We start from the raw sequence: 11,771 nt of genomic DNA, 5'->3' as shown, positions 1-11,771 counted from the left end.
TTGCTGTCTGGAGGGGAGGGGGAGAGACAGCTTTAAGCCCCCTTTGCACCTCCCTGTTCTAGGGTTGGCCCCTACACAGGCAGCCCCCGGCCTGCTCTAACTGGCTGGGCTGGCTACGGCCGCCAGGGGCCTACAGGGTCGTGCCTCTCCGTCTGTCCCCCCTTCTCCCCAGCCCCGCCCGCTGCACATCCCTTCCGTCAGGGGCTGCGCGGGAAGGGAGCTTAGAGCCGGGGGTGGGGTGGGTGAGGAACACGAGGCCCCAGCAGCAGGATTTCTGGGGCGTGCCGTCCGGGGGGCCCGCATATCCCCCGGAGCCGAGGGTACAATGGGTACGGCTCGCAGGGAGTGTGGGACGGCTCCCCACAGCACAGCACCATCAGGCAGGGCCCAGGCCCCTCTCCCGCGCCCTGGGCCGACGGCAGGGCCGTGGGAAGCCGGGAACCCAAAGGGAGCATGGGCCTGCAGCTGTGCTCAGGGCTGGGGCCCAAGCCTCACAGGGGGTCACAGGTCACCGTCTCTGCCTGCGTCAGGCTCAGGAACCAGCGGCCTGCAGACCCGTGGCTCCCGCCCCCCTTCCTCCCCTGCCTGAGCCTGGCTGCGTCAGGGACTCTTACAGTGTCTCTGGCTCTGGGGGGCGTCTGCCTGGGAACTGGCCCCCTGCCAGCCGGCTGGAGGGATCCATTCCAGCCCACGCAGTCCTGCCTCTAAAGTGCTCGGCCCTGAGGGCTGTGGGTGGGAGGGGGAGTTTGGGGGCTTGAGCAGCGGGATTTCTGGGTGCCCCCTCGGAGGCCGCGCGCTGGCAGGAGGTGGGGGGGGGGGCCCTGCAGGGTGGTATGTTCTCCCACAATCCCACATCTGTGCAGCCGAGTTCTTCTAGAATAAGAGTCTCTGCTGGCCTGGCCGGCGTGTGTGCGCTGGCCCCGTGCCCAGAACCCAGCACAAGCTGCACTTCGGGGACGCCTGTTGCCTCCATTTCCCAGCCGGCTGCAGCCCGCCCTGCCTCGTCCTGCAGTAAGTATGCACGACCCTGCCCGCTCCGGTGCCGGGGGCCAGCGGGGCTGACCGAGGCAGCCGGAGGCCCAGCGACCTGGCACTGCCCTCTCGCGTGAGGCCGGGGGCTGCAGAATCCACAGGCTTTCGGTCCCAGGGCTGGGCCGCAAACAGGGGCTGGATGGTTCTTGGGGCAGGGACGCTGAGCGGCTGCTTCTGTTCTAGCTGCACTTTGGAGAGCAGGCCGGCCCCCGGCCCCGCGTCTGAGCCCTCTGGGGGAGAGAGACAGGAGAGGGGCAGTATCTGAAACGCCACCGGACTGAAGGGGCTTCCCAGGCTCCCCCTACACTCAGGCATTTTGGGGGGGGGGGAATCCTTTCGGCTCTGACATCAGCCTCTAGTGCACTTGGGTGACCCCCAGGGTGGGAGCAGCCCTGGGCCCCACTGTCTCCGCCGCTGGCCAAGGGCTGGGGGCCTTTGTCCCGTCCCTGCGGACCCGTCCCTGTACCCTGCCCGTGTGGGTTAGCTGTGTCCTGCTGGTAGAGGTCAGACAGGACAGGGCCCTGCCAAGTCCCAGTCGCCTTATTTAGAGCGTGGAGGCTGAGCCAGCTGCGACGCCCCGAGCTGAAGGGCACAGAGCCCTCCCCGTGGCTGGGTACGGAGCCCCAAGTGCCCAAGTCCTGCAGCGTGAGGGGCATGGCCAGTGCCAGGCTGGCATTGCGGGGTGGGCTACCATGGCAGGTAGGGCTGCCACCTCTGAGGTACAAAAAAACCAGGACATCCGGGATCGTCCTGTGCCCATACAACCGGCCAGCCAGCAGCGTGCAGAGCCGGCTGGCAGACTGCCTGGCACAGGGACGAGCCTGGGAAAACCTGGCCAGGTGGCACCCCTCATGGCAGCTGACCTGCAGCAGGCAAGCCTGCTCTCCTGCCTGCCCACCAGGAGCAGAGGCTGGTGCTAGTGGGGAAGAAAGCTGAGAGGCCTGGTAAATAACAGGAGAATGAGTCTTGTCAGGCCCGGGCTGGAGCGGCTTGCAATGAAGGCAACGAATGCTCTGCACACCCAGCCCTTGCACCCAGCCTGGAAATGCACTCGCTGGCTGGCACTGCAGGGACCAGGAGCAGGGACGCTCCGGCCGCCTTCATCCAAGCCTCTATGGGCCCTTCCCAAATGCCAATGCTCCCAACACCCCCTTCAGGTCTTGCAGTTGGGGAAACTGAGGCACAGAGAGGGGGTGTGCCTAGCCCGATGTCACCCAAGGAGTCAGTGGCAGAGCCAGGAACAGAACCCAGGTGCCCCGGCGCAGTCCTGTGCCAACTCCCAGGGCTGCTGCTCGTGCCCTTGCCCCCTGGAAGCGGGTTCGGGATACAGTCCTGCCTCTTTCCAGAGCAGTTACCTGAGACAGGATCCTCCCGCCGTTTGCTCTGGAGCGATCCGTGCTGGGGAGGGCTGGGCAGCACCAGGGACGATCCCGCCCTTCCCTGCCACCAAGGGGCACCAAGAGATTCGAGGCCAGCTGGGCTCTACAGCCCAAGGCCTTTCGCCGTGAGCCTGAAGCTGCCATTGGGGAGGGGATGTGGTGCTGGGGGCCGCTGACCAGCCAGGCACCCACCCGGCTGCCAATCAGACGGCACCGGGGAGTAAAGAACGGCCTTCCCGGGACAACCCACTCGCTGCAAAAGGCTGCTTGGTGAGGCACTCGAGGATTCGAGCAAGACTGCGGGGGGGCTCCTGGGTGAGGGGGCAGCCGGTGCGGGTCCTTGGGGTGCAGCTGGGTGGCGCTCTCCCCCCTTGGACAGCACAGCACAGGCGCCCGCGTGACAGCGGTGCCAATGCTTTGATCCCACAGATGCTCTCGCTGCCGGCCCTGCGCGTGGGCACCCTGGCCAGGAGAGGAGTCCTGGGCGCTGCCAGCATCAGAGCAGCACATGGCCATAGCGGACATGGTAAGAGCCCTCCCCTCGCCGAATGCCCCTGCGAGCCAGTTTGGGGGGTCAGGGGAGCCAATGGAGACTGGGCCCCCACTGGCTCTGGTTTCCTCGTCAGGCAGAGGAGGGAGACTGGTACTGGAGCTGCGGCTCCAGGGGGCCGCGTAAGCAGCATTGCGTGTGCCTGGGGACCAGCGGATCTCCACACCACAGGCCACCCCGCTCTGCAGCCTGCCTCTAGCCGGGGCTGCTGGCACGTCGGAGGCACAAGCGCCTGGCCTCAGGCCTACCCTGCCGTTAAACCCCCGCGACTGGCTCAGGTCAGTCGACTCGAGCTGGCAGGACTGAGACATGGCAGAGCTCAGGCCGGAGCGGGCTCTCAGACCCAACGGTGCCCGTGCAGCCAGCGCCCGAACATCTACGCTGCCATTGTACGGCCCTGCAGCCCGAGCCCTGCCAACCTGTCAGCTGACCCAGGCCACCGCAGGTGTGTTGTTCAGTGCAGACCCAGATATTCCCAATAATACCCTGAGTGGCCAACCCTACACTCTGGAGAACAGGGAGTGGATTCCTTCCTGACCCCTGCATGCAAACTGCTTCCGCCTTGCAGCATGGGACTCGGTGCCTCTAACCTAGCACTTACCCAGCATTGTCTTCGCTAGGCCTCAGAGCACCGCGCAAGCACTACGTGAATCACTGAACATTTTGCTCATAAAATGACGCAATTCTCTCTCCAGTCCTGCTCCGGTCTGAGGCTGTTCTCCCCCAGGGCTCAGCCCACCAGACCTGGATGAACTCCTGGCCCTATTGAAGTCAATGGGGGTTTTGCCACTGACGTCAATGGGGCCAGAATTTCAGCCCCGTGGCTGGAGCCTTCAATGAATTCTCCTACGGCAGATATTTGCTTGCTCCAAATTGCTCATATTGCAGCTACTCGTGATTCTTTCTCCCATAGGGATGGGGCTATTCGCTAACTTCCTGGCTCTCCCAGCGTCCTGGTGCCGTTTAGCCCCTGTGGGCCCTAGCGAATAGAACAGACTTGGGTGGGGAGTGCTGGGGAAGGCCCCGACTGGTAACCGGCCGAGACTGGGGAACGCTGGGCCTGGGCCCTTCTTTGTGCTGTATAAAGTGGGCCTGAGAAGGCAGTAGGCTTTACTTCTCTTCTTCTCCTCTCTGCACCTTTTTACATTAGAAATTAGGGTCCTATGTGGAGAAATGAGGCCACCCCAAGCATGAAAGTTGAGCAACTCTGCAGGATTGGGATTGTTAGTCAGACTGCAGTAAACAATAAGCACACATTTAACTTCAGTGAGTAACTCACATTTGGGAGAAAGGAAGTCTTTGTTAAAGATTCAATGAAGGTATGAGCACTCGCCCGACACATCCTTTAACACTAGCCGCAAACTCAGGGAAAATCAGAGGTCGTCTACTCCAGGCCCCTGCACTGAGGCAGGACTAATATTAGCTAGACCATCCCTGACAGGTGTTTGTCCAACCTGCTATTAAAAACCTCCAGTGACGGAGATTCCACAACCACCGGGGGTCATTTGTGCCAGTGCTTAACTACCCTGACAGTTAGGAAGTTTTTCCTGATGTCTAACCTAGATCTCTCTTGCTGCAATCCAAGCCCATTGCTTCTTGTCCTGTCCTCAATGGTTAAGGAGAACAATTTATCTCCCTCCTCCTTGTAACAACCTTTTATGTACTTGAAACTTGCTGTTACTACTCCTTCGGTCTTCGCTCTCTGGACTAAGCAAACCCAATTTTTCCAATCTCCCTTCTTCTGCCATGTTTGCCTTTAATTGTTTTTATTGCTCTTTCTCCAATTTGTCCACATCTTTCCCCAAGTGAGGTGCCCAGAACTGGACACAATACTCCAGTTGAGGCCTTATCAGTGCTGAGTAGAGTGGAAGAATCACTTCTTGTGTCTTGCTTATAACACATGTGCTAACACATCCCAGAATGGGTTTTGCAACAGTATCACATTGGTAACTCATATGTAGCTTGTGTTCCACTATGCCCCCAGATTCCTTTCCGCAGTACTCCTTCCTAGGCCGTCATTGCCCATTTTGTGTTTGTGCAATTGCTTATTCCTCAAGCATAGTACTTTGTATTTGTCCTTACTGAATTTCATCCTATTTACTTCAGACCATTTCTCCAGTTTGTCCAGATCATTTTGAATTCTAATCCTGTTCTACAAATCGCTTGCAATCCCTCCCAGCTTGGTATCGTCTGCAAACTTTATAAGTGTACTCTCTATGCCATTATCCAAATCATTTATGAAGATATTGAATAGAACCAGACCCGGACAGATCCCTGTGGGACCCCACTCGATAGGCCCTTCCAGCTTGAATGCGAACCACTGATAGCTATTCTCCAAGAACGATTTTCCAACCAGTTTTGCACCCACCTTACAGCAGGTTCATCTGGGCTGTATTTCTCTAATTTGTTTATGAGACAGTCATGTGAGACAGTATCAAAAGCCTTACTGAAGTCAAACTGTATCACATCTGCTGCTTGCCTCCTATTCACAAGGACTGTTACCTGTCAAAGAAGGCTATTAGGTTGATGTGACATGATTTGTTCGTGACAAAAACATATTGACTGTCACCTTATTTTTTTCTAGGTGCTTACAAATTGATTGATTGTTTCATTATCTTTCTGGCACTGAAGTTAAACTGACTGGTCTATAATTCCCTGGGTTGTCCTTGTTCCTCTTTTTATGCCCTTTTCCAGTCCTCTAGGCTCTCTCCTATCCCCCACAAGTTCTCAGTGATAACTGCTAATGGCTCAGAGATCTCTTCAGCCAATTCCTTGAATAGTCTAGGATACATTTCATCAGGTCCTGCTGACTTGAAGACATCTAACTTGTCTAAGTTATTCTTACCTTGTTCTTTTTGTATTTTAGCTTCAGATCCCACCCCACTTACCCTGATGTTCGCTAGGTTAGTTGTCCGATCGCTGCTAACTTGTATGGTGAAAACAAACAAAAAAGACATTTAATACTTGGGCCATTGCTGCGTTTTGTTATTGTCTCTCCCCCCTCCCCCTTGGGTACTCCTGAAATCACCAGGGTAAAAAAAAGAGACAAAATGTTAAAATCCTTGTAGCCGCCCCCTCACCTGCTCTCTCTCCATCAACAATGGAAATTAGCCGCAAGCCCAATTCTCAGGCCCTTGCCGGTCACCTGCAGCAGCTTTAAAGCGCTGTTCCCAGTTTATCCACAAGATGACACCAGTGTCCGTTTCCCACAAATTGCTGCTTGTGTTACCCTGTTAACCCCTTAGGTCCTGCCCCTGTTAACTAGTTGCTGTGTGCACCTTGCTTAGCTGGAGCGTGGGAATAAGACTTGCCAGGGTCCCCATACCGCCCTGGGCCGGGGCTGAGGTGACACCGTGCAGACGCTGTACAGATGGACGCTCCCGGCTGGCCGGGCTTCCTCCGGCACTGAGGGATGGGGGAGCTGGCGCAGGGCACGGGGGCAGCGGTAGGGCTTGGCTGAGGCCGGTCTCTGCCATCTCGCTCTCTAGTGGCGACTCAAGAGGACATGTCGGTGCCCCACTACTACGACAAGCGCAGCTTCCCGCTCCCCGACGTCCCGTACCACAAGGAGCTGGGCACGGAGCAGAAGGCCCTGAAGGAGAAGGAGAAGGGCTCATGGAAGCAGCTGAGCAACGAGGAGAAAGTGGCCCGTAAGCGGGAGGGGGCGGAAGCCCTGTTGCTGGGGTGGGAACAGGCGAGGGGGGAGGTCATGGTACCAGAGGGGGGGTCGGGTCAGTTACCTCCCCTCCATCCTCTCTACGCCGCGTCCAGCTCCTGCTTGTGGGCTGGGGGCTGCCTGGCGACCGAGCAGGTTGTGGCTGGGGGACAGCGGGTGGAGGGACGGGCCGTGCTGCTGGGCCTAGGGAACCGGGCGGGCCAGGGCCTCGGGAGCCAGTGAGTGACCTGGATGGGTGGGGGGCGGGAGAGCCTGGGCTAGTCCTGCAGGTACCCTAGCCTGGCTGAGGGGCTTTGTGAATGGGGCTTGGGGGGCTCCTACAGTGTAGGTGCAGGGTGAACGCCCCATGCCCCATTCTGGCTGAGGGACGGAGGTGCTGGGCTATTCAGAGATGTTCCAACCAGCTAAACCACACAGAGAAACCATAACCACACCTCTCCTGGCCATGGCATTAGAGATCTCCCCAGCTCAGCATTACTGTAGGTCTGCTTCATTTAAAGGAAGGGAACTCTGCACCCTCCATCCATAGGCAGCGAGTTATATGGGCCCGTAATGCCCGGGCTCCACCAACGTTATATTTTCAGAGCCATCTTGTCCATAGGATGGACCAGGGCAACCGGTACGGGCCCCGCACTTTGGGGGGCCCTGTGCTTCAAGGGGACACGGGGTCCAGGGTGGCCTGGGAGGTTAGTGGGGGGCCTGAGACCCAGCCCCAGCACGCCCCTCTCTGCCTCTTCCCACCCCCACCCCACCTCTGCTCTGCCCCCTCCACCCCACCCCCATTTCACCCCTTCCCCCAAGCCCCCACCCCTGCCCCGCCTCTTTCCGGGTTCTGCCCCCTCCCCCAAGCAATGCTGGGAGCCAGTGGGGCGGGGCAGGCTGGGGCCAGGTCACTCGCTGCTGCCATCGCTAGGCCCCCCGCTAACCCACCAGGCTGCCCTGGACCCCACGTCCCCCCAAAGTGCAGGGACTGGAGCAGTTGCCTCGGCCCATCCTATGGACGGGACGGCTCCGCTTAGACCCAGTTTGGGCAGCACCAAAAATTATACAAACCTGGCACCCAGGCCTCCGTGGTCTTTGAGCGTGTGATTGCTGAGAAGCCTCCCTGGGCTCCCTCGTGGTCCGTACCTGGAGCCCTGGGCTCCTGGCGTTGGCTGAGATCAGCACTGGCACATGCCGAGTTGGATTCCCCCCAGATATCCCTCGCTCGGAGCCCCATCCTGCAAGCTGCAGCCTCCCCAGCCCTGCTGGCTTCAGCTGGAGCAGAGGGTGCCCAGCATCTGGCAGGGTCAGGCTCAAGTCAGGCCTCCAGTCGGTGATGAAACCCAGTGCCCGTGGAAATTTTAGCCCAGGTCTTTAAGTTGCTGAGGCCCAAAAGCCTCTGAAAAGTCAGCGCCAGGGAGCAGCTCCCTACCCTTCTGCTGCCAACCCCCTTGTAACTTGCATTCTCCGCTCCGCCATTAGTTGACATACCAGGAAACCAGCTGGGGTAAGGCCTTAAATACGCTGCTCCCCCAGGGGAGTGTCCGCCAGGGAGGGTGCTGTGTCACCCCAGAAGTCTCGCTCACAAGAGGAGCCAGCCAAAGGCAGCCGGCAATTTATCGATAGCGCTCTGTCCTGAGCAGGCAGCAGCCGAACAGTTACATCTGTTCCAGGTCAATGCATCTAGTCACTGGGGAGTGAGCAAATATTTATTGCACCAGTCTGCATCTGAGCTAGCCCAAGGAAGCTCTGTGCACATGACAACCTGCTGGCAACAACGAGTAAACTGCCCTTTTACGCCGGGACAAAACTTACACTCAAGAGCTTGGAAACACTGAACCCCAGCCCCACCCAAATCTGCATGAAATACACAGGCTGCCCCTGAATCCTTGGCTAGACAGGTACCAGCACCTGTGGCTGAAGGGCTGCAAGTGGGGGACAAGAATCACCACCTAGATCAATGCACGGAGCCACAAAGGACTGATACGTCAGCTGGGTAACCCCGAACTGGACTCTGTCCTTGTCCTGTTTACAGCTGAGCAAAGCAACTTCCAGGGTCTTCCCTCCCCTAGGCCATTGTCCTACACCATGGAGAACTTAACCCTGGCCTTGGTGCTCTCAAGCGTATCAGTGCCTTAGAAATGCTAATGAATGAGCCCTGGGAAGCATCATCACCACTGCAAAGCAGCCACAGTGAGGGTGAAATGTCTTCCCTGATGTCCGATAGCCCGTAGGTGGCAAAGCCCAGATCTTCTGCTCCCAGACCATGACCCAACCACTCCAGCTCCCTCTTTCAAGCACGGTTCTACCACCGTTTCCCCGGTCCGGGTGCAGACGGGTTTGTCTCTCTCGAACACCATCATATAGACTCTCCCGGGTGTGTCTCCAGTAGAAAAACGAGTCCTGTTTTCAGCACTGGGCCAGTTTCACCTTTGCTGCCCTCAGCAGTAGCACTAGTGTAGATGGGCCCTGCTGGCCTCACCACCATGGTGCTTAGCCCTGCTCAGAACAGTGCGAGAGAAGAGACCCCGAGCCCTGGCTCCACCATTGGAGCTGCACCATGCTGACAGGAGAGCTCCCCAAAACAGGCTGCTGGGCATGGGGCTTCATGCTTACCCTGTTGGAAGCTGGTGCTGCCCCATTGTTGGCCCAACACGGGCGGACAGACTTGGAAAGCAGACATCTCTGCATTTGCCAAGCAACAGGAGCCGTTATCCTGGGACAGTATCCCAGTCCCTGCGATTTCAGTGCTCTTCCCATCTGGATTCATGGTCTAAACGCTTGGACCATGTCTCTAACCTGCCTGTTAACTGCTGTCCAAGTTCTGCCAGAGCAGGCCTGACACTCCAGAGCCAGCTCACCGGAGGAAAGGCGGGTCGGGCAGTGCAAGGAATAGCCTGTGGGAGCAGCAGATGGGATGAGGGGCGGAGGGAGCTCTGAGGTTAGCGGCCAGTACAAAGCCTTTGCCAGAACGGTCTGTAGCTCCCTTTACAGACAGGATCTGGAGGCACCCCCTAGGCTGCAATCTCTGTGCTAACATGGTCTCTCAAGCAGCCCCCGGGGTGGGGGAGCGGACCGGCTGTCAGAGTGGGCTGGGGTTCTCTGTGCCGCCTTAGCCTTGTGCCTGTCTCTCTAGTCTATCACCTGAAGTTCAACCAGACCTTCGCGGAGATGAACAGGCCATCCAACGAATGGAAGACAGTGCTAGGAGGCATCTTCGTATTCTTTGGCATCACTGGATTAATCGTGTGGTGGCAGCGAATCTATGGTAAGGGGGGATGGACCGTATGCTTGTAGGACAACACGTGGGAAGGCAAACGGGACATGGCTGGGAGGCAGTAGTGACAATCTACTGCCTCTGTTGAGGCTCCCCCTTCAAATCCCCATCCCCAATCATTCTGTTCTAGGGGTGTCCATGTTCCACTGCCCAGAACTTCCTGCCCCAGCTTGAGTTGGGATTTGAGAGACACGTCATTCGAACCCTGGCTCTGCTGCCAACCAGGCCTGGACCTGCAGCTGGCCACGTGCTCAGGCCTGGGATGGGGGAAGAACTAGCAGGGTATGGAACTGCTGGGGACCGAAGCCCTGGCTTCTGGCACTGGGCATAGAGGAGCTGGCGAAGCAGAGCTCGGAGCACAGCTGTAGGAGACTTCTATCCATCTGGGCATGCCCTCGAGCGGGTCTGCTCGTAACCCTGCCCAGCCGAGCCCCTCGAAAGAGCTGACACCTCGATCCAGCTGGGGCATTGGTCCTCAGCTCCCCTGAAAACCCCCTCTGGCCCCTGTTGGCCTCACCCCCGGTGCACACAGGCTGCACGAGCCCAAAGGTTTTCTAAGCTCCTTCTTTAAAACAAACAAACAGCCCCAAATATTCTCCCTCACACCCTTCCCTGGGGAAGCAGCCTTCAGTGTAAGCCACGCTTCAGCCAGCAGAGGGCGCCTGAGCCTCTGGCCGCCCCCTGCCCTTGGCCAGGCCAGCTGGTGCTGCTCGCTATGGGGCCGGGCAGGGGCTGGTGCCCACGTAATGCCATTGAGCCAGCCACGTTCCCCAGCCCAGCCTGGCCGTGAATTGGGAGAAGTGGGGTGGGGAGGAGCACAAAGCCGCCCGTGAGATCGATGGGAGCTGCCAGCGTCCAAGGCTGACCTAGGCCTTCAGCCAGGCTGATCCCCACGCCCCGGCGGGAGGGGAAGATGGGGAATAACGGGGCCACGGGCACGGCCCGTCGGGCGGAGAACTGGGCAGGCTGGTCCTGAGCGAATGGGTGCTCTGAGCTCTCCCCTCGCCGTGTCCCCAGTGTTCCCCCCGAAGCCACGCACCCTGACGGACGAGTGGAAGGCGCAGCAGGTCAAGAGGATGCTGGACATGCGCATGAACCCCATTCAGGGCTTCTCCGCCAAGTGGGATTACGACAAGAACGAGTGGAAGAAGTAGAGGGGCCGCCCTCTACCCCCCGCCCCGCCCCAGCCACAGCGGGCAGTGTCTGCACACTGCCATTCCCAGAGCAAGGGGCCAGCGCTCTGGGGGAGAGCAGCTGGAGCAAAGCCACTCTTGTCTGGCTCCCCAACCCCCATCCTTCGCGGGGCTGCCAGCCCCACCACCTGACCCCTCGTGCCTTGTCCGCAGCTCTCCCTCTCCTGCTCTGGGGCCTGGTCCTGGGCAGCGAGCTGCTCCAGTCTCCGCCCTGCCCCACTGGGGGATCCGTCCCGTGGCCCGGCCTGTCTCTGGTGAATGAGCATTTGGCATTGTCCAGTCCCTGCTCACATGGAATAAAACACTACAGTAAATCCACGGTGTGCAGCTTGTCTTGTACCTGACAAAGGGGAGGGGAGGAGAGCCCCACTGTTCTCAGCCCCTGGGATCCTGGTAACTTCCCCCTCAGAACCTCCCCCTGCGTAATCCACTCCTGTCCCCCAGGGTACAGCGAGGAACCGTTCACCCTCGCGCAGTTCCTTACAGCACCACCTGGCCCACGGTCCTCTCGAGTTACTTGGGTCTTCTCCCTTCCCTGATCTCCAGTTCTTACCTGCTGGGAGGCAGAGATCTAGGCCTGTGTTCGTCTATGGAGAGGAGCCAGGCAGGGTGGGACCCCAGCCATGGGCACTGCAGGAACCCAGGGGCTAGTGTGCTCATGGGAGCATTTGAATGGAGTTCT

General features: G+C 58.9%; 1 protein-coding gene across 1 annotated transcript; it reads left to right on the top strand.

Annotated features, from left to right (window-relative positions):
• The first annotated feature begins 834 nt into the window (after window positions 1-834).
• Window positions 835-11,403, top strand: LOC128846937 (cytochrome c oxidase subunit 4 isoform 1, mitochondrial). The gene is made up of 5 exons (XM_054046223.1): window positions 835-1,011; window positions 2,841-2,937; window positions 6,450-6,611; window positions 9,756-9,887; window positions 10,914-11,403. The coding sequence occupies exons 2-5, from the start codon at window positions 2,841-2,843 to the stop codon at window positions 11,048-11,050; spliced, it is 528 nt and encodes a 175-aa protein (XP_053902198.1). The 5' UTR covers window positions 835-1,011; the 3' UTR covers window positions 11,051-11,403.
• The last annotated feature ends 368 nt before the right edge of the window (window positions 11,404-11,771 follow it).

Source organism: Malaclemys terrapin, chromosome 12, assembly GCF_027887155.1.
Source record: "Malaclemys terrapin pileata isolate rMalTer1 chromosome 12, rMalTer1.hap1, whole genome shotgun sequence".
Lineage (NCBI taxonomy): Eukaryota > Metazoa > Chordata > Testudines > Emydidae > Malaclemys > Malaclemys terrapin.
This window is presented reverse-complemented; position numbering and strand designations above follow the sequence as displayed.

What these genes read in the sequence shown, in the direction of transcription:
- LOC128846937 (XM_054046223.1), top strand. Translation starts at nt 2,841, where the DNA reads ATGCTCTCGCTGCCGGCCCTGCGCGTGGGCACCCTGGCCAGGAGAGGA. An exon ending in CAACGAGGAGAAAGTGGCCC is followed by an intron (nt 6,612 to 9,755) that starts GTAAGCGGGAGG and finishes CTGTCTCTCTAG; the next exon opens with TCTATCACCTGAAGTTCAAC. An exon ending in GTGGTGGCAGCGAATCTATG is followed by an intron (nt 9,888 to 10,913) that starts GTAAGGGGGGAT and finishes CCGTGTCCCCAG; the next exon opens with TGTTCCCCCCGAAGCCACGC.